Below are 17,845 nucleotides of genomic sequence, written 5' to 3' on the forward strand. Positions count from 1 at the left end.
ATGCACGAGTTTATGTTTATATGAAATATTCTCACACTATAATTGAGTCGAAGTGTTACACTGAAATCTTTGTATCATTCTATAAGTTTATCCGTTCCCAAAATTGATCAATCAAACAACAACCTCCTCGGGCCTCGGAACAAGTCCCTCCAAGAGCTTGATGACTTTTTGAACAAGCCTCCTCGTGGAAGCAGCAGTGCGGTGTGCCACTACTTTCTGTCCCATAAGGCTTCCATTGATCATGGGCCAGGATAGATGGTCGATTTGGAATGGCTGTATTACCTCATTCCGGGACTTTATGGCCTCCCCTGGCCCAACTACTTCGAACTCGCAGTCTTGCAAGCCTCCAGAGTGATCTTGCTGCAGTGCAGCTTTGCGAACTCCTGGTTTATGTTAACAGAAATCCGTTTTTGGGTAAATTGTCAAGAGTCTTCAAACACAGGCCGGCTCGACGGATACATACCTTGCATAAGGTCAGCTTCCCCATTTATGCCTGTTGTACAATCTTTGGCTTTGAGTCTTTCTGAAATTCTTCTTGGTTGATTCCCATCCCTTGCTCCTTGGTCAATCGGCAATTTGTCATTCAAGCGTTGTTTCTTCGTGACCCGTTGGTGTCTCGAGGGTCCTGAACGCTTTTTCCAAACAGTCTGCTTATAATCATCGCATTCCAAATCTTCGAACTGTTCATCGAAATCAGTATTTATGCTGTCCAGCAAAACTACTGAACTCACAATCTTAGTGAGATCCGGGGCTTTCTGGCCACTCGGAACATACATGACCGCCTCCATTCGCTTGTGCGTGGGGTCCCAGTACGCTACAGCAGTGAAGATGTCGCAATGCTCGCCCAATTCAAGACTTTTACTTTTTAGTGACGCACCTCTCTTGCGAGCCTTGTCCTTTTGCTGCTTGTTGTAAACATGTTCGTCCATTTCTCTCGATTGCCCAAGAATCTACACGACTATGTGATAATTGTTTCACAAGCTCCAAAACTCCCGACTTGTAGCAAGGATATTGGATGACTAGAATATCAATCGGCTCGAATCTTCAATGTGAAAGTATTTATTCCACTTGGTTACAAAAGTTCCATTTCAAGAGCCTTTGTACAGAGTAGCAGCATGCTCAGGGCTGCATATACCTGAAGATACGGAAATGGCTCTCCGGATCAATCCTGTACATGTCTGAAGCCGAAGGTCCAGTATTGGAGTCCCCTGGCAACTAGCTACAATATTTGGGTACAATATCCTTACAGTGTCCATCTCTGGACTCAAGATTAGCACGGTAAAAGGCCCGGGCAAATACAACCAATTTCGAGTATATATATAACAAATCCTCTTCACGCTAATCAAAAAAGATGTTTCAATTTCACAAACACACAGTAATGGATATCATCCTTCCTTACGCTATATCTTGGTGTGGTGTGTTTCTTTTTGTGCTATTGGTCAATCTGATCATAAATCATCGAAAGTCATCCAAAAAGATATGCTCACTACCATCAAGACTTTTCTCGTATCGATATCTGATGCGTCGACATAAATATATCGGCCCTGTCACTGTAACCTCCGTCGCTGCGCATGTCGCTTATTTCGCTCTAAATACAGTTTGTCTGACTTTTCGTGTCCAGTCGCTGCGTGAAGCGGCTCTTCGAGCAGGAAATCTAGCTCTTTTAAACCTAGTCCCCCTTGTGCTAAACTTTTCCCTAGAGTTCTGGTTCGATAGCTTACATATTCCTCTGAAAGTCGGCCTACGTATGCACCGTGCAGGTGGTTGGATGTGCTTTGGCTTGGTCTCGTGTCATGTCGTCATGATGATCATGACCGATGCTGCTTTTTCGGTCTCCGAGAATATATATATCATATCGGTACCGGGACCACAAATCTGCCAATGAATGTGCGTTGACTTCAAAATAGGGCACCGTGTCGCTTTTTATGCTCATCATCTTGTCTATTTCGTTCTTACGACATGGAATTTATGAAATATTCCTGAAAGTACATCAGTGTCTAGCAATAGGGTTCATTATTGGACTCTGCCAACATCTACTTCCGACCTCAAGCTTCCAGTTTAGATGTCTCTTTTGTTACTTGGTGATCTCAGTCGGAACCACTATGATACGCTCTTGCCTAATGATGTTTCGCAATAAAAGATTTGGGCATCCGTTCACTAAAGCCTTTATAAGGGAGGTACATAATGCAGTCCATATAGAAGTACAACTTTCTAGAGCATTAAGAATAGATGCTGGTCAGTACCTACTTTTATGGATCCCGAACACCGGATTTTGGTCTTTTGTTCAGATGCATCCCTTTATGGTTGCTTCCTGGTCGAATGTTGCAAAAGACAAGTTAGAACTTGTTGTGCGACCACGCAGAGGTCTCACAGCCAACATTCGCAACCACTGTTCAACGGACGGTGCTGTCGGTCAAAACGCATTAGGTGTTGAGAAGTTAGCTTTCTTCAGTGGACCTTACGGTCAAAGTATTCCTGTTTGGGACTACAGGGGTGTGCTGTTGACCGCGAACGACTTCGGCATCGTCGCCTTGTTCCCTTATTTGACTAAACTAATTCATGGTTACCGTCTTAGGAAGGGATGCACGAGAAGAGTCCATTTAGTGTGGCACGCCAGAGAACTGGGTGAGTGCAGAAAACAAGACGGAACAAAAGTCGGAACTCATCAGGTTTTAGATCACATCAACTCTGTGCATAAATTCTTGGATTGCAACCTAGAGAAGGACCAGAGTTACGTGAGTGGCCTAAATAGTTCTCTTGCCTTTTTTTAGTAGGACTTCCGTCTAATTGGAATGAAAAGATGTTTACAATTTCAATTTTTTTCGAATACGACATCAATCACCCTCCCGGTCTTCGCCTACATATACATAAGGGCGTCCCAAATATCGGAGCAATTATCAAACAAGCGGTAGATAGCAGTTTTTGGGAACCTGTTGTCCCAGAACGTCATGGAGTTGTGGAAGTGGAAGAGGAAGAGGAAGATGACGCCAATGTCCTGATTCTTGGTAAGTACGTAAAGCATAACAGCACCATCCATCTATCTAAAATTTGCTAGTGTCAGGGACCGGATTATTCCGTGATCAAATCCGAGAACATGCTCGGCCCCATCTGGCCAAAGAAGTTGTGCTGAAGGAACTCGATTTCCAGCCAGACGAATCCGTGCTATGACCTCAACTAGCATTCCAGCTCTGAGAAAGGGCAGGATAAGTTCTTCATATAGTGTAAATTCCACATAGTTTCGTTTATTGCTTAAACCTGAACAATATTGGTTTTGTAGAATTTTGACAGAACTACTAGGTGTGTTGATAAATAATCATAAGCTATATATAGAATCAGCTCGAGAGCATGTCAAAAAGGCTTGCGAACGACATGTTATGTAACAAGTCCACTATACGACTTTCTTGATGGCTCACAAGGGATCACTTTTGAAGCCTGTGGTGAACTTGGGTTTCAGATAACTATCCACAATTGCCAAACGTCGTTCTCCAGATGATTCTCCTGAGTAATATTTATAAGGAATTGCGTTCGAGCTCACCTAGAATTGAAGTTTGTGTGGCAGCACATTGTTAATAGGGAATGATGACACCAAAATCAAGCAATGTGGAAAGAAGACGGTGGAGAGACAAGTGTAGAGTGGCACTGGCGGAACACATCGGTCAGTTCACTTGTTACATCAATTCTACTTTTCTAACAAAGCCTAGAGCTTCGGACAGGGATCACTATTCCGACTTCTGAAATTCGCCTAATCACATCGTCCAAAGACCTGTATAGATGGGAATGGCTTCCAGAAGCGAAAGAAATATTCACCAAGCATTTAAGTGAGCACTCAACAGGAGCCTACAGAAAGATTTTCGAAGGTATAGGGCAAACATTTGAAGCCGTACTCAGCGAGGATCATGGTAGTGATGAACGCGTAAATGTATGTATAAGTTATTAATCCGCTTCTAGTTAAACATAGACTTTGCTGACTATTCTCCCTGCTAGAAAACAGAAACAACAAGTTTCACAGTACAGATTGAACAATTGGAGAACAGGATTCATTGTTTGGAAAACATAATTCAGGAACGAGACATTGATTTGATGAAACACAAAGCAAACCAGGGCAAATTAAAGGCAGATTTGGATTCAATGAGAGATAAATACAGAATTCAAGAGCAGGAGATTCAATCTTGGATGAAAAGGGCCGAAGATGCAGAGCAAATCGCCAATAGGTATTCTGAGGAAGTAAGCAAGATGTTGCCTGTCTTTCAAAACCTACAGAACAGCACAGTGGCGGGCGACTCTTCCCATTTGAGGGACTGAAATTCGTGTCTCTGTACTTTGTATCTATGACGTATTTTGAGATAGCCAAGATGCATGGAGTTGTTAGAGGTCTGCATGCTTATATCGATCTGGTGTCACTGTGGATGCTCCGAGATTCGAGAGCATCCTTGTACACAAATATGCACCCACACAATCTAGCAACTCTCGTTCTATCCCAGATGGCAACCAATGCTATAGTACAAGAACACTTTTCTAAATTCTCTTTGGCACCTATTGAGTCCATACTGGAGATCTATTTCGAGTCATGGCTCATGAGAGCCTCCGCAAGATGCACATATCTAATGGTGCCATTTCTGAATTATTCATAGAATGCAAGACAAATCCAGGCGCTACCCAAATAACTTTAGGCACTATCTGGCTCGTACAAGCTTAGTACACTTTGGTGACGCTGGAAACGTCTCATAATGGAGTGATCTTTTTCTTGTGGCATGAACCATGGCTTCAGACTGGCAGTACTGATTCCAGCTCTTGACTGATCAACTATCATGGACCTTTAATCTTAATTGCCTAAGCGGGTTAACTCATTCTATCTATTCGGTCTGAAAATGGTTCTTAAAAGGGTAACTTTTTGCCCTCAATGCGGAAGCTATTTCGATACCGGTTTCATCGTCAACAACATAAGTCTAAAAGAATATAAAGACCTTAAACAAGCCCTGCTGGGCAAGCGGCAAAACAGGCCAGGAACAGCTTTGCTATGGCCACTTCCGCCTCACATTGATATATGACAGCCTATCTCGTCTTAATTGAAACAACAAGCTTTTGTTTTTCAAGTATGACATCTCGCTTGCAATAATATCATCCACGATATGGATGTTGGCAGCAAGCGTATCACTCAGATTGGACAACTGCGGAGGCTCGAAGATAACCCAGTGACACAACCACACATTAGTGAAGTTGATCCTGCAAAGCCAGACAACGGACATTCGTACCAAAGGAAACGTTTGAAGAGAGCCTATGATGCTCGTAATGGCGGTGGAGACGCCAGTACACAAGATTTCAATCTTCGTATGGACAAGTCATCGAGGCAAGCACTACCCCTACGGCATGAATCTCCTTACCATCATTATAGACTTTCATTTGGTGTCGACTTGGGTGGACTTGGCACTTTTGCAGTGAAACAAATGCACCCGTACACATGCGCACTAGTACGGCGATATCGAGCAACAAATGCAAACGCGGTATTTAACATGTATCAAGACATTCGGCACAAGAATCTTCATAATGCGATCGAAGCTTTTTTGGAGGATGGCCTACTATATTTCATTCTCGAGGACGTATCCACGACCCTAGAGAAGGTGATCAAATGCGCAGTTTATCCCGACGAGGCACAGCTCAATGCCATTCTAGGCCAGGTAAGCGTGGCCAGTCTACCTTGTTGTTACGGCACTAATTTTTCCAGATTCTGGATGCTCTTTTCTATCTGAAATCTAAAGAGCTCAAGTGTACTTCCCTGGAGCCAAAAGAAATTGTGATTAATCAATCCGGTGTGCTCAAAATCTGTGAGTTCAATTATTTAAAAGATGAAAAGTAGTATTAAGTTTATCAGCAAATCGAACATATAGCAAGTACTCAAATGCAACAAACGCGTTATCCCACGACATTGACCAGCTTGAAAATATCACGTCAAGATTGATGTTCAAATATAGAATGAGCAACGAATTTAAACGGGGTAATCATCGTTGGGCTGTAGGTTCCAACGCTATGATTTTCCTTGCTAGCCTTAGAAATGTTGGAAGTCTACAGGTTTTGTTTGAGGTGAGCACTTCTCTTTCTACTATACTATTCTACTGTGCCGTTCCCTTACTTTTATAGCAAAAATTGCTAGCTGCTCCACGATCTCCTACAGTCCTGATAGACCTTATGAGGTTGACAACCTGGTCCACACCACTTGATTACTGCTTGGATATGGATATCCTTCATTCTGACGAGTTCACGGAAAATCCAAATAATTGACTGTGGAGTTTCACTGTGGTCCAAATGTATTCGCGGCATTCTTTTATGAGGAGTTCATCGGGCATCAAGAGAAGATGTACTGTTTATGTTGTATTCAAAAGCGTCTTTAACGTCTATGTCTTATCTAAAACAAAATGCTTAATGTGCTGCGATCAAGAAATAGTGTGAATGTGTGTGTTTGTGAATTAGTTACGTAGGCTATGCATGCACAAATCTTTTTTTTTGAGTCCTTTTTTCGAAGGTACAGTTGCAAAATGATTCGAATCTCTAAAGTACCATAATGGGATAGAGTATCCCTTTTCTGGTTATAATAAACATACCCTGCATTACGGATAATTCAAATCTGACCACGCAAGCACATATATAATACCCATGACGTGAACAACCATAAAAATAAATGAAAACCTATTGATCAGTGCATAGAGAATTAAAATTGGCTTCCTCTGTTTGTCTCTCTCTTTTTTTCTCCTAAGCACAGAAATTCTATTTCTGGCTTTGACTAACAAGTTGCTTTTTCAACCCTTCAAGTATCTTGATGAACTGTATACGAAGTGTTCCTGCATCATCAGAAGTGTATTAGAGCACTATGAATATGGTTACGGTGGCCAATAATGAAGCACTCGAGAGCATGTGAATTTCATAGAGGCTTGGATCCCCGCTTACAGTCAAGTGGTCAATACTTGGACAGCCCGAAAGAGTACTTGATATCTACTTATGAGCGAGGGCCAGAAATGCAAAGGCTTGAAGAAGACAGGAAAAGACTAAAGCAGCTGATGTTGATACTGTATTGTCTATGTCACCGATATTACATTGTGAAAGAAAATTATTATCCCAGGTGCTGGCACTCGCCTAGAGAGGCACCAACTGACTGTTAGGGTGTGTATTGGACTCAGGTCTACATTGGCATGAATCCAATGTAAGACCTGGGTCCAATACAGACTTCGGTCCAATGTAGACCTGGGTCAATATAGACGGGTCCAATGTAGACTTGGGTCCAATATCTAGACCTGAGTCCAATGTAGACCTGGGTCTAGTACAGACTTGGGTCCAATATCTAGACCTGAGTCCAATGTAGACTTGGGTCCAATGTAGACTTGGGTCCAATACAGACTTGGGTTGAGTCCAATGTAGACCTGGGTCTAGTACAGACTTGGGTCCAATGTAGACTTGGGTCCAATATCTAGACCTGAGTCCAATGTAGACTTGGGTCTAATACAGACTTGGGTCCAATGTAGACCTGGGTCCAATACAGACTTGAGTCCAATGTAGACCTGAGTCCAATGTAGACCTGGGTCCAATGTAGTAGACTTGGGTCCAATATCTAGACCTGAGTCCAATGTAGACCTGGGTCCAATACAGACTTGGTTTGTATTAGACCCAAGTCTACATTGGACTCAGGTCTAGATATTGGACCCAAGTCTACATTGGACCCAGGTCTGTATTGGACCCAGGTCTACATTGGACTCAGGTCTAGATATTGGACCCAAGTCTACATTGGACCCAGGTCTGTATTGGACCCAGGTCTACATTGGACCCAAGTCTACATTGGACCCAAGTCTACATTGGACCCAAGTCTGTATTGGACCCAGGTCTACATTGGACTCAGGTCTACATTGGACCCGTCTACATTGACCCAGGTCTAGATATTGGACCCAAGTCTGTATTGGACCCAGGTCTACATTGGACCCAAGTCTGTACTAGACCAGGTCTAAATATTGGACCCAAGTTTGTATTGGACCTAAGTCCCCACACAGAAAGGAAGCCGAATTCTGCAGTGGAGGCTAAGAATATTTTCAAAAGATTCTAAAAGATAGGCAAAACGTGTTCTACATAGCTTTTGGGTGTTTTTTTTTCCTTAGAAGGTTATCACGATTAAGTTTCGCATAACTCAGCTTCCAAGTGCCGAGATTGCATCTCTGAATTTCTCATCCAACTTGATCCTGTTCTCTGGAACTAAAATGATTGCCATTTGCCCACCCGACATGGCGGACTTATAACACTCTTCAGGGACCAATGAAATTAATGATGTCGAGAACAAGGCTATGCCTGACATCATCAGAGCAAATGCTGCACTTTCAACGTTGAACCGTTGACCAGAGTCCACGCTGAATTGCGCGGCAATCTTCCATCTTCCGTTTTCTTGACTCACGAATCTGATGGTCGAGTCTGACAGAGTATCTCCTGAGTTACTATTTCTGCCATATACAGAATTTGAGTATTCGGAGTGAAGAGATCTAGGGGATACTGATAACGTTTGTTTGGGATAATTTGGCTGAACTGAATGCCTTACCCCAGAATGATGCCGAGGCTGTATGAGATCCATGGCTTCGACTGATAGGCTTGGTAGACTTGATAAACTTGTTACGTCGCTTTCCCACTGCGAATTAATCTCATCTGCATTTCCATGATCATCTTCACGGGATGTTCTCAGAAATGCAAGATATACACATTTCCGCACGAACATAGAAGTGATTTCTCCATCATGAATAAGATCGTTCATGCATCGTGATTGCCCAATGACATTGAAAAGTAGGAAACTTCTGTCATGTTTGTAATGAGGAATAGGAGGGTAACCGCAACGATGTTTGAGAAGACTTCCAGTCATCAGAGAAGATTCTGTGCGTATTGCCGGCTCTAAGACGCGGTCTGAGGGTGTTTTTGAATTGGGTGGACTGTCATGTTCCTTCGCATTGCGCTTAAGATGATCAATTTGAACATTTCTGAAACCTTGTTGGCTGGCCAATACCGCGAAGTTGGTCAAGGTTTCTGCGTCTGCCTGCTGAGTTCTGACTCTTGCAAGGGCTATCCTGTCATTCTGCTTCGGTCGTTCCATTTCTCGGTAATATCTCATTACATAGAGCCAGAGTTCATTCTTCGCCCTGTGGAATTGATCCTCTGGTACATCATCACGTAGAGAACATGCGTCATTTGGTATTTGGATCAAAGGCCCACTAGATACGGCCCCCAGTCGGAAAATTGACCTTAGTGAGCTCGAAATAGTATCAGAGGAGTGTTTCGGAAGTTCAAGGAAGTGATGGAAGGATCCTGCACAAGATTCAAGATATTTGAAGTCTTCAAAAAATGTGTAAAGTGAGGGTATGATGGTATCGACGCTGAGAAGCTCCGACCATATGGTTCTGCGCTCTGCATCACTGAAAGACGGAAAAAGTGTCCCTTTTTCGACGTGACTTTTAAGGAATTGCGCATCTCTAGATGAATACCTTGGGCATCTTAATTGAATTTGCTTCACTGTCTCAGTATCTATCCGCCTAAGATTTGAGACATCTCTGCTGACAAGCTTGAACCAGACACTGTATATGTGATCGAGGTAGTTGATGATTTCCTATATAAATTGTCAGATAAAGCGACAGTAGAGGCAGCAGCTTTACCTCTTCGCATTTGACGGCCAGTATCCTGTGCATCATACCAAGACGCATGCCTGGCCATAAACCAGGAATATCTAGAAATTTGTCGAACGCTATTGTCATTTGCTCTGATTCCTTCCAGAGTCTTTGCAGACGTTTCCGTGTGATTTTAGTTACAGGCGACAACAAACGATCGACAAGTCTATTGTCGCCCACTTCCTGAGCCTGACGAACTTCGTAGTATATATTGCCATCGTAAACTTGGCTATGCATGTCGCTTGCCTAACTGATGAGTTTTGGAGTGTGAAATCTGAAGCCCCAGGAGGTATGATAACTTTGATAAAGAGCCGCTTTCAACTCTAAGCCTAATACAGAATAGAGTAACAAAATGACGTAGATTTAAGGCAACGATTTGTTTCTCATGAGAGCCGTTTTTGGTTCCAGAATCTTGAAAATAGTGCATGGCACGAGCTGAATAAATCGGATACATTACCACGATGGGACAGGATAAGCACATCTGCGCGCTCATTATCCACTTTGAACGATGTTCAAACATTATAAAGTGCTTTTAGCACAAGTATCCCTAAGGGAAAAAAGAAGCCTGGTGACAGCTCACAATCCAGTGATTGGTGTTTGAACAATCCGATAGACTACTTAATATGTACTTCTAAATGAAAGCGAGAACCAAATCATATCTTCAAGAAGATTGGCTAATTTTTCTAAAGGGGGAGGGGGGATTTGTGAAGTCATGCCTCGTGACTGGCTATCTGTCAGCGGCTCCTCCCCCGGGGTGGTGGGGTATGAAATCGACAAAATAGTGACTTAACCCGGCCCTGACAACTGTTCAAACCCCCAACTCACGTGCCTTTAAAAACAACAATGGTCTAGGAGCAATCATCCTATCCATTGGTGAATATACAAAGTGGATCGTTAGTAGCTGTCTGATCTGTGTTTGCTCTTCTGCCCTTGCGACGCTTAATGACGAACTGATCCAGACCACCCTTGGATGCCCAGTACTCATGGAGTCACTCCTTGGCGCAGTTAGTTAGTTTCGACTCGTTTTCCTACGTAATATTTGCATCGTCAGCCGGATATCCCACCCACTGAATTTTGAACTTGAAGGTCGATTGCTCTCTCTCATGGTCCAGAATCTTGTAGACCCAGTACTTTCTATTAGGCAGCAACGGTGTTGAACCCTTGTGGGACAGCGATGAACCTCGTCCGCCCTGTTTCTTCGATCTCCTGACCAGAATCCTTCTCCCCAGCGAATTTCGGTCGGGCAAGCTTATTTGCGGCTGGTTTCTTTTCTGCGGGGGAATCTTTGGCAGGCGTGCCTCTCGCTCGCGTCTCTTTAGCAAGTTTATCTGCAGTGGGTTCCTGTTCCGAGTCCGGCTGCTTCATGGGCATCAACATAGACTTAGTATAGTACCCCACAGGAGAACAAATCAATAACTAAGCAAACGTACCGGTGCGGCCCATGTCAACCGTAGGAGCTCTTGCTGTTGGAGGGTCTACTACGTCACCATTGACCGGCGCATGTCGCCTTACACGCGCGACACCATCCTCCGAAGACAGCCTTGGGACAATTGGCCGCCATTCTGTATGCTGTCAGTATCTTCAGTTACATGTGATAGGAAATATGGTTACAATGCAGACATACTAGTCATTCCGGGTGATTTTCCCGACTTTAAATTGGATGGGGTGGCACTCGAGTGTCGCGATCCGGTACGACCTGCCGGCATCGCAGCTGATTGTTTGTCTTCTGTTTGGCACATTCGCGGTTAGCACATGGACCATTGTGAAGCACAGCATGGGCGGAATCATCATGACTGCCTGGTTCAGACTCTGGAGTACTATACCACCTCCCTGCCCACATACTGGCGGGCAGTATGCAATCTTGACCGCTTCCGGATCGTAAGATGATCAATGCTTATACCTTAACTGCTGTGTAATTTTGTCACCTCATGTTCTTTAGCAGCGCCTTGCCAGACCTCGTCGTAGTTGCCTGCTCGGCTATCCTATGAACACACGAGCACGGGGAACTTGGCATATAGTTCAATTGGATGTTCCAAGTCATATTGGAGCTCAGGAAGAGTATTGACAAATCTAGACTTCGTTCCTCCTAAACTCTATCTTCCGTCGCAATGAGTGGTGCGTACCCTTTGCCAGTCGAATTCAAATAATAATTTCCTGCATGCTTCAAAACAAGTGGCTGGGACGTGCTTGACCCCCATCGCCTACTCGTGTTTTTAAGTGGTTTGTAACAAAGGCCCATTAACACTGGTATCACAGTTTATGCAGCGCTACTACAGCATGGTGTCATAAACGAAAGCAGGTGGGAGCTCATCAGTCGAAACCGGGCTCCCTCCACCGCCGATACAGCGGTTTCCTACCGGACTCTTTCGGTCCACAAACCGGGCACAATACAAAGCTCGGTAAAAGCTGTTTCTTGATTAGAGGCTGATTCAGGAAATGTCATGAGGCAGTAAATTGTTGCATTTCAATAGCGAAGAATATCCCAGCATAGAGTTGACAAGTGCAAGATTCATCCTTCAGCTCCTTTCTCCCGCGAAACAGGTACTCGATACATGTCTAGTGTTCAACACTGTCGATATCGTCGGTATAGCTCTTCCACTTGAACTCATAGGGATGACTACTGATTGAGAGCCAAACTAAGAGAGCACGACTTAGCCGGACCATTGTAGGGAACAAAGTCGGCCATAAAGGAACATCCCGCACCGCGAAAGCAACGCCTACACGCCATCGTACTCGAGTGTGTACTTCTACTGATGATTACAAAAGTATGAAACAACTCCTGCTAAATAATATTTCCTAATAAAAGGAAACTTTCATTAATTTTAATAATAACGAGAGCCTGCTGGAAATGTATTACTCCTCGCGTGACAGCCACAGAAGAGATGACACTAATTGGACGCTGATCTCTAGCACTAGTTTGCTTGAGTCAACCCCCTGCTTCGAATGCTTAATCAAGCCACATGGGACGACTTCCACCGTTTACAGCCCTTCAAGAACCCGTTTACCATTCCCAGGTTGACATATGATTAATGGTCGCCTAGGCTTCGTCGACGTAGTCCACAGTGCCTGGGTAATTGAATGGTAAAACCAAGTTCCGTGTGCATGTACGACTCAACCGGCCAATGCCAAAAGGCACAGGCCAACCCAAGATCTAAAAGAGGTTCAGACGAGTTCTCTGCTGCATTCTCGTTCCATTGAGCATAGCGCGGCTCTTCGTTGTCCTTGTCTGCAGCCGACGGAACGCCTCTTGAACGTGCCTGGTCCCCACAGGCGTCTTGCCCTCACTAGGCTGGCTAAACAAACCACCAGGAGCTAGCTTCCTCTTCTTGGCGTTGCTCTCCCCACCAGGCCGCTCTTTCCACAGGTCCTCCTGCACTTTGATCTTTAGCGCTTCTTCGGTGAGGGTTTGCACCATCTCGAATGTCAGAAAACCTAGGATATCCAATATGTCGTCCGAAGGTTTGCTGTCCGTTACGATGCCTAATTCAGCCCACTCCCGAAATCGTTTGGCCTTCCGATAGGTGAATGATGCTTGCCGGTACTCAGACCATGTGACATATTCCTCCCGAGTCATGGCTTTTGTCCGCTCGTCTGCCTTACGTAGCCGCTGCAGGCTGATGGAGTTGAGCTCGTCTTGCTCCTCATCCTCTTCCTCTTCGCGTTCTGGCACCTCTTGAGTGTAGAAACTGCTCGGCTCCCAGGGCAGCTTGACCGTGGCCTTCTTGTTCTTTTTGGCAGCCTCCTCAACCGGACCGGCGCTGGGTATGCCGCCGCCAGGGCCGCGTCGTCGACGCCTAGCTCAACATCGCCTCCCTTGTCGTCAGAGTCTCGCACATTCTTGCGCACATCTTTCCAACTTAGAAAGGTGCGCAGGCGCGAGACCTTGAGCACATCGTCGCGGATCTGAAAAATCAGGTCGTTTATGGCGATTGAACGTGCGCTGCGGCGGGCGGCGAGCTCCGTACAGTTGCGCAGCATCTCGATGACTTGTTGGCGCACAATTTCCTCAATCATGGCTGTTACTTCGACGGTAGGTTCGCCTGTCTCACCAGAGACATACATCATTTGCTGAATCTCCTGCCGGTATTTGGACTGCTTATTATCTGTCATCACGGGCAATCGATTAACTGTACTCTTAATATTTATGGCATTATTTTGCTTCTCAGCCAAAGACGTTGTCAACGTACAGACCATTTGGACCGGGGCAGCTTTGAAGTGGCAACTTCTTTCCCAAAGAATCGACCGAAACCGTTCTTGAACAATTAAGATAATGTAGCCTATTCGAGGCGGAGGACGGTAATCGTTCCGTGTTTGCGTTTACTTTCGGCGTTTATTGGTGGGACTAGTTGGACTGGTGGGTCCATGCGCATAGATGGTTAGTGTTCTAAATGTGCCGCCTGAAGGAACCCGTCGAAACATTAAGACGACCAATTGTCGACAGTGCGCCACTCCACTGTGTTGTCGCGTTCTCGCCTACCCAACCGCTTTCTTTGATGGGGGTTGAAAAGGGATCTAAGCCACTTTCGGGGTAGCTCACGACCCATCCCTGCCTGAGGTGACAAGGTAGTTGTGTGCCATCCCCAATTTGTCACAACTAAACTAGGTTAATGATGAGCCAAAGCCGGGCAAGATGTCAATGGCAGGATAACAATGATCATCAACGCAGCGATATAAGAATGAGCAGGATCAGCGAGTCTGCCGGCAATGGTACCCTACTCTAGGCGCTGGAGAGCCGCCAGGTTCGTGAGACTTCAAACTCCGGCCTCAATAGTCGCAAACGTCTTGGCCGCCCGAAATTCGTTCAGACCAGCTTTCCATCACACCTCCAACCTACGAATAAATCCGAGACTTTGAACAAGCATCAGCCGAGCGTCCCAAGCGTGACATATCCCACAGTGACTGGAAAGCGTGTTAAGTCCGGCACATTTTCTTCACTCCAAGACAGAAGCAATCGAGCCTCTATCCTTGTCGAGAAAGCACACAATCCTAAAGGAGAGACTACGGACGAAGGAGACTACTCAGCACGGCTGATCGCGAAAAGGATTAGTCGAGAGTCTAGCCATGAAGTGGGTAGCACTCCGACGACAACAGATGTGCTAGGACGAATATATTTAGATCAAGAATGCATCGAGACCCAGGACCACTACGAGTCTCTCCCACCGAATCGAGACGAGGCTGTTCCAGCCGAACAAGACACACCAGAGAAGCTACTGCGCGCTTTTGCTGATTTCAGAGCTCTAAATCAGCGTCATGGATGGTCCGAATTGCGGAAGGTGCTGCTACAAGCACAGGCTGAGCGTCGCATGAGCGAAGTTAGCTCGCTTTCTACCGATACTAAATGCTGGACGTTGTGGGATATAGAAAGAGCACAAACTCTAGTGGTGAATAACCCGGTCCCTCACAGCAGAGACAATATTGATTTTCAGAAGGAACTACAAAACCCCGAAAAGTCTGACAGCAGTGTCACAGCGACGGAATCAGCAAGTAAAAATAGCATTGTGTCAAGCCTACCAAGTCTATCGAACATGTCAACGAGCAGAACAGAAACACAAGTCGATAGAAGCGCTAGTGTTGCAAGCCCCGATCATGGTGACATTCTCATGAAACCACCCGAACCTAGGAGGAAACGTCGCCCTCGCTCTGGAAATGGTAAACCTGCAGTTCACCCATACCCTACGACCTCAGAGCCAGGTCAGCGCTCTCAGGCGACGCCACTAACGCGTAGCGCCCGACGAGCAGCTAGGTCCTGTCTCCAACTGTCACGAAGCTCTGAAACGGAACGCCAGCCACGATCTCAACAATTCCAACAAAACCGGCCATCTCGTCGATCAAGACTTGCCAGAAGATCCAGTCCACCAGCTCTTGGGCAGAGCACTCAATTTGGACATGATGATCAACCTCGAGAGCTCGTCGTAGTTGCAACATCAGACGTGGCCATGGCAGGGACACCACCATTGTACGCGTGGGCTATTGATGACATTCTAGAGCAAGATAATGAATTGTGAGACAGCATTCGTGCATGGTGGTATATATACTAACACGTTTGCAGATTGCCATGGATTGAGGAGCAACTTGACACACTCTCAGGCTTTCCTACAAGCGCGGACGCTGTTGAGCATCTACTCCGGATGCTGACAATAGAGCAAATATATGAGCGTATGCTTACCATGACCAAGTGGCGACAGTATGCACAACAGATGTTCGCCATCCTATACTGCGCCCAGAGACACCTGAATGCGCTTGAACTGATTGACGCATTATTCGTTCAAGTCGGTGTATCCTGCGATCTGAATCCGAAGCATGCATCGTATAAAGCCGAAGCCCATTCTCAAATGGCCAACATATGCTTCACTGCAATGCTGCAGTCGCGACATGATGAATAACCCCGACAAGTTCAAAAGAAACATCCCTTTGTAGTGTACACTATACAGTACTGGCCGGAACATCTACTGAGAGCTTCCTACAGGACGCTCATCGATACTCAGTTTTCACGAATGTTTCGTGGTTTACATGACTCTTTCTCCATGTGGGTCCACGTGTGGAATATTGATTTCCGTGGAGCTAAATTACAGCAAGACAAATTAGTCTGCTCACTCTACTATGCCGCACTGTTAGGCCTTACCAATGTCATAACCGACATTTGCGAAACAATAAACTCTCGATCTGATCCAACACTGAGGTTGGCTCAAATACTAAAACAAAGAGGCGGCAGTCATGGCACAGCAGTTCAGGTAGCTTCTTTTGGAGGTCACATATATGCGGTTGAGCTGCTCCGTCAGAAGGCTGCTGACGTGAACACATGATCACGGCGAGCCAGACCATGCAAAGTGCACCGGGCCCTGACGAAGAATTCCAATCTCTGGCCGTCTTATGAAATTGCCACTTCCACTTTTAATCCGGTCGTATTCACTATAAGAACTGGAGACTTCGTTTACATACAATACTCTGGACGTGATACCGGAAAGCCGCCTTCTGGTTCTAATTTCAACTAGGCCGGAGGAGACCTGGTGGTGACCCTCCTCAGCGGAGGGAAAGGGACCCGACAAGAATATCTTTGGCGCCATATATCAAAATCTACCATGGCACTCGTTACTTATTCTTTTAACATATGATACCCAGCACACCTCGCCTGATTGGGTCCAGCGCAATAAGGCTATGTTGGCGGGCTGATTGCCGTGCGGTCTCTGCCGGCCGATGCAATGTTACCAACCGGCGCTGGATCGCCTCATCTATCACCCCACAATCGTCTGCGATGCCCTGCTACGAGACTGTCCTCAAAAGCGAAAGTTCAGGGAAATCTAAATGTGTTTTGGTGGGTAGTACCAATGCCTGGTCACATTGCGCCTCGGCGGCATAAATCAAGCCAGCGACGTCAAGTACTGTTCCCTTCCACAAATCAATAGACGTTCGAGAAGCTCCTGTACGAATCAAGACACCAACGCTGCGTGCCATGTGTGAGGTTTGTCCTAGGCATCAAATTTATTCCGCATCATTATGATATGCGACGACTTCAAAGTCTTCGTACTATTCGAAACATGACCTCACACACTTCAAAGTGTGTCTTCTGCTCATTTCATTCTCATTCATCTTGCTTATTTTATTTGATAGAATTCGTTGTAGCTGCGCGGTATCAATGCCGTAATTATACGGAACTTTAACAACGCAGAAGGATACTTAACAGTTAGAGCCAATATTGAACTGTCCGTACTCAAAGAAGAGGGGTCTAGACAACCACATCGGTAGAACTTCCAGGCGATGGATCGAGTCTGGCTATTACGTCGGCATTTCCACTTGTTGTGCCCTCGTATCTTACGGGTACGAGGATAATGCTATTCTCAAAGCGATCCCGATTACAGTGTCCACACGACGCAACCGACGCCGTCATGGCAGACGCTGGTATGCCGGAGACGTTCAATCAGGCGCAATATTTAGCAAAGGGTATGTATGAAGTGGTCTTTCGCCGTATGGCAGATCCAAACGTATTGCCTTACGTTCATATAATTCTTGTCTTCATGCCCAACGCTATGACTTACATGGAGAAAACTTTCTCATGGAATCTTTTTACCGAAATACTTCATTGCATTCTCTTGCCGTACCGAGACTTTGGTCGGAGTGGAGAGGGCAAGTTTCCCAGACCCGATAACAAGCAACGCGGATCTAATCCGTTC

The 17,845-nt window shown here is 45.5% G+C and overlaps 8 protein-coding genes across 8 annotated transcripts; 4 read left to right on the forward strand and 4 right to left on the reverse strand.

Annotated features, from left to right (window-relative positions):
- Positions 1–111: 111 nt before the first annotated feature.
- BKA67DRAFT_664752 (uncharacterized protein) lies at positions 112–929 on the reverse strand (the record flags this gene model as incomplete). Its single annotated transcript, XM_046108437.1, has 3 exons — positions 112–383; positions 464–680; positions 732–929. The coding sequence occupies 3 exons, from the start codon at positions 927–929 to the stop codon at positions 112–114; spliced, it is 687 nt and encodes a 228-aa protein (XP_045952249.1).
- A 449-nt stretch (positions 930–1,378) lies between these two features.
- Positions 1,379–2,771, forward strand: BKA67DRAFT_526796 (uncharacterized protein; the record flags this gene model as incomplete). Its single annotated transcript, XM_046098782.1, has 2 exons — positions 1,379–1,858; positions 1,908–2,771. 2 exons carry the CDS (start codon positions 1,379–1,381, stop codon positions 2,769–2,771), a joined length of 1,344 nt encoding a protein of 447 aa, XP_045952250.1.
- An 827-nt stretch (positions 2,772–3,598) lies between these two features.
- On the forward strand, positions 3,599–4,302 carry BKA67DRAFT_541893 (uncharacterized protein; the record flags this gene model as incomplete). Its single annotated transcript, XM_046101013.1, has 3 exons — positions 3,599–3,655; positions 3,704–3,919; positions 3,985–4,302. The coding sequence occupies 3 exons, from the start codon at positions 3,599–3,601 to the stop codon at positions 4,300–4,302; spliced, it is 591 nt and encodes a 196-aa protein (XP_045952251.1).
- Positions 4,303–5,360: 1,058 nt separating this feature from the next.
- Positions 5,361–5,684, forward strand: BKA67DRAFT_493047 (uncharacterized protein; the record flags this gene model as incomplete). Its single annotated transcript, XM_046097005.1, has 1 exon — positions 5,361–5,684. A coding segment is annotated over one exon (324 nt), but the record flags the coding sequence as incomplete, so codon positions are not given.
- A 3,290-nt stretch (positions 5,685–8,974) lies between these two features.
- Positions 8,975–9,914, reverse strand: BKA67DRAFT_527046 (uncharacterized protein; the record flags this gene model as incomplete). The annotated part of the gene is made up of 2 exons (XM_046098805.1): positions 8,975–9,619; positions 9,666–9,914. Coding segments are annotated over 2 exons (894 nt in total), but the record flags the coding sequence as incomplete, so codon positions are not given.
- Positions 9,915–10,814: 900 nt separating this feature from the next.
- Positions 10,815–11,383, reverse strand: BKA67DRAFT_664755 (uncharacterized protein; the record flags this gene model as incomplete). The annotated part of the gene is made up of 3 exons (XM_046108438.1): positions 10,815–10,990; positions 11,108–11,239; positions 11,302–11,383. The coding sequence occupies 3 exons, from the start codon at positions 11,381–11,383 to the stop codon at positions 10,815–10,817; spliced, it is 390 nt and encodes a 129-aa protein (XP_045952254.1).
- A 1,031-nt stretch (positions 11,384–12,414) lies between these two features.
- On the reverse strand, positions 12,415–13,787 carry BKA67DRAFT_639750 (transcription initiation factor IID, 18kD subunit-domain-containing protein; the record flags this gene model as incomplete). The annotated part of the gene is made up of 2 exons (XM_046105745.1): positions 12,415–13,419; positions 13,470–13,787. 2 exons carry the CDS (start codon positions 13,785–13,787, stop codon positions 12,829–12,831), a joined length of 909 nt encoding a protein of 302 aa, XP_045952255.1. The 3' UTR covers positions 12,415–12,828.
- Positions 13,788–15,202: 1,415 nt separating this feature from the next.
- BKA67DRAFT_664757 (uncharacterized protein) lies at positions 15,203–16,060 on the forward strand (the record flags this gene model as incomplete). The annotated part of the gene is made up of 2 exons (XM_046108439.1): positions 15,203–15,678; positions 15,727–16,060. The coding sequence occupies 2 exons, from the start codon at positions 15,203–15,205 to the stop codon at positions 16,058–16,060; spliced, it is 810 nt and encodes a 269-aa protein (XP_045952256.1).
- Positions 16,061–17,845: the final 1,785 nt, after the last annotated feature.

Source organism: Truncatella angustata (genome assembly GCF_020726525.1).
Source record: "Truncatella angustata strain MPI-SDFR-AT-0073 chromosome Unknown BKA67scaffold_11, whole genome shotgun sequence".
Lineage (NCBI taxonomy): Eukaryota > Fungi > Ascomycota > Sordariomycetes > Amphisphaeriales > Sporocadaceae > Truncatella > Truncatella angustata.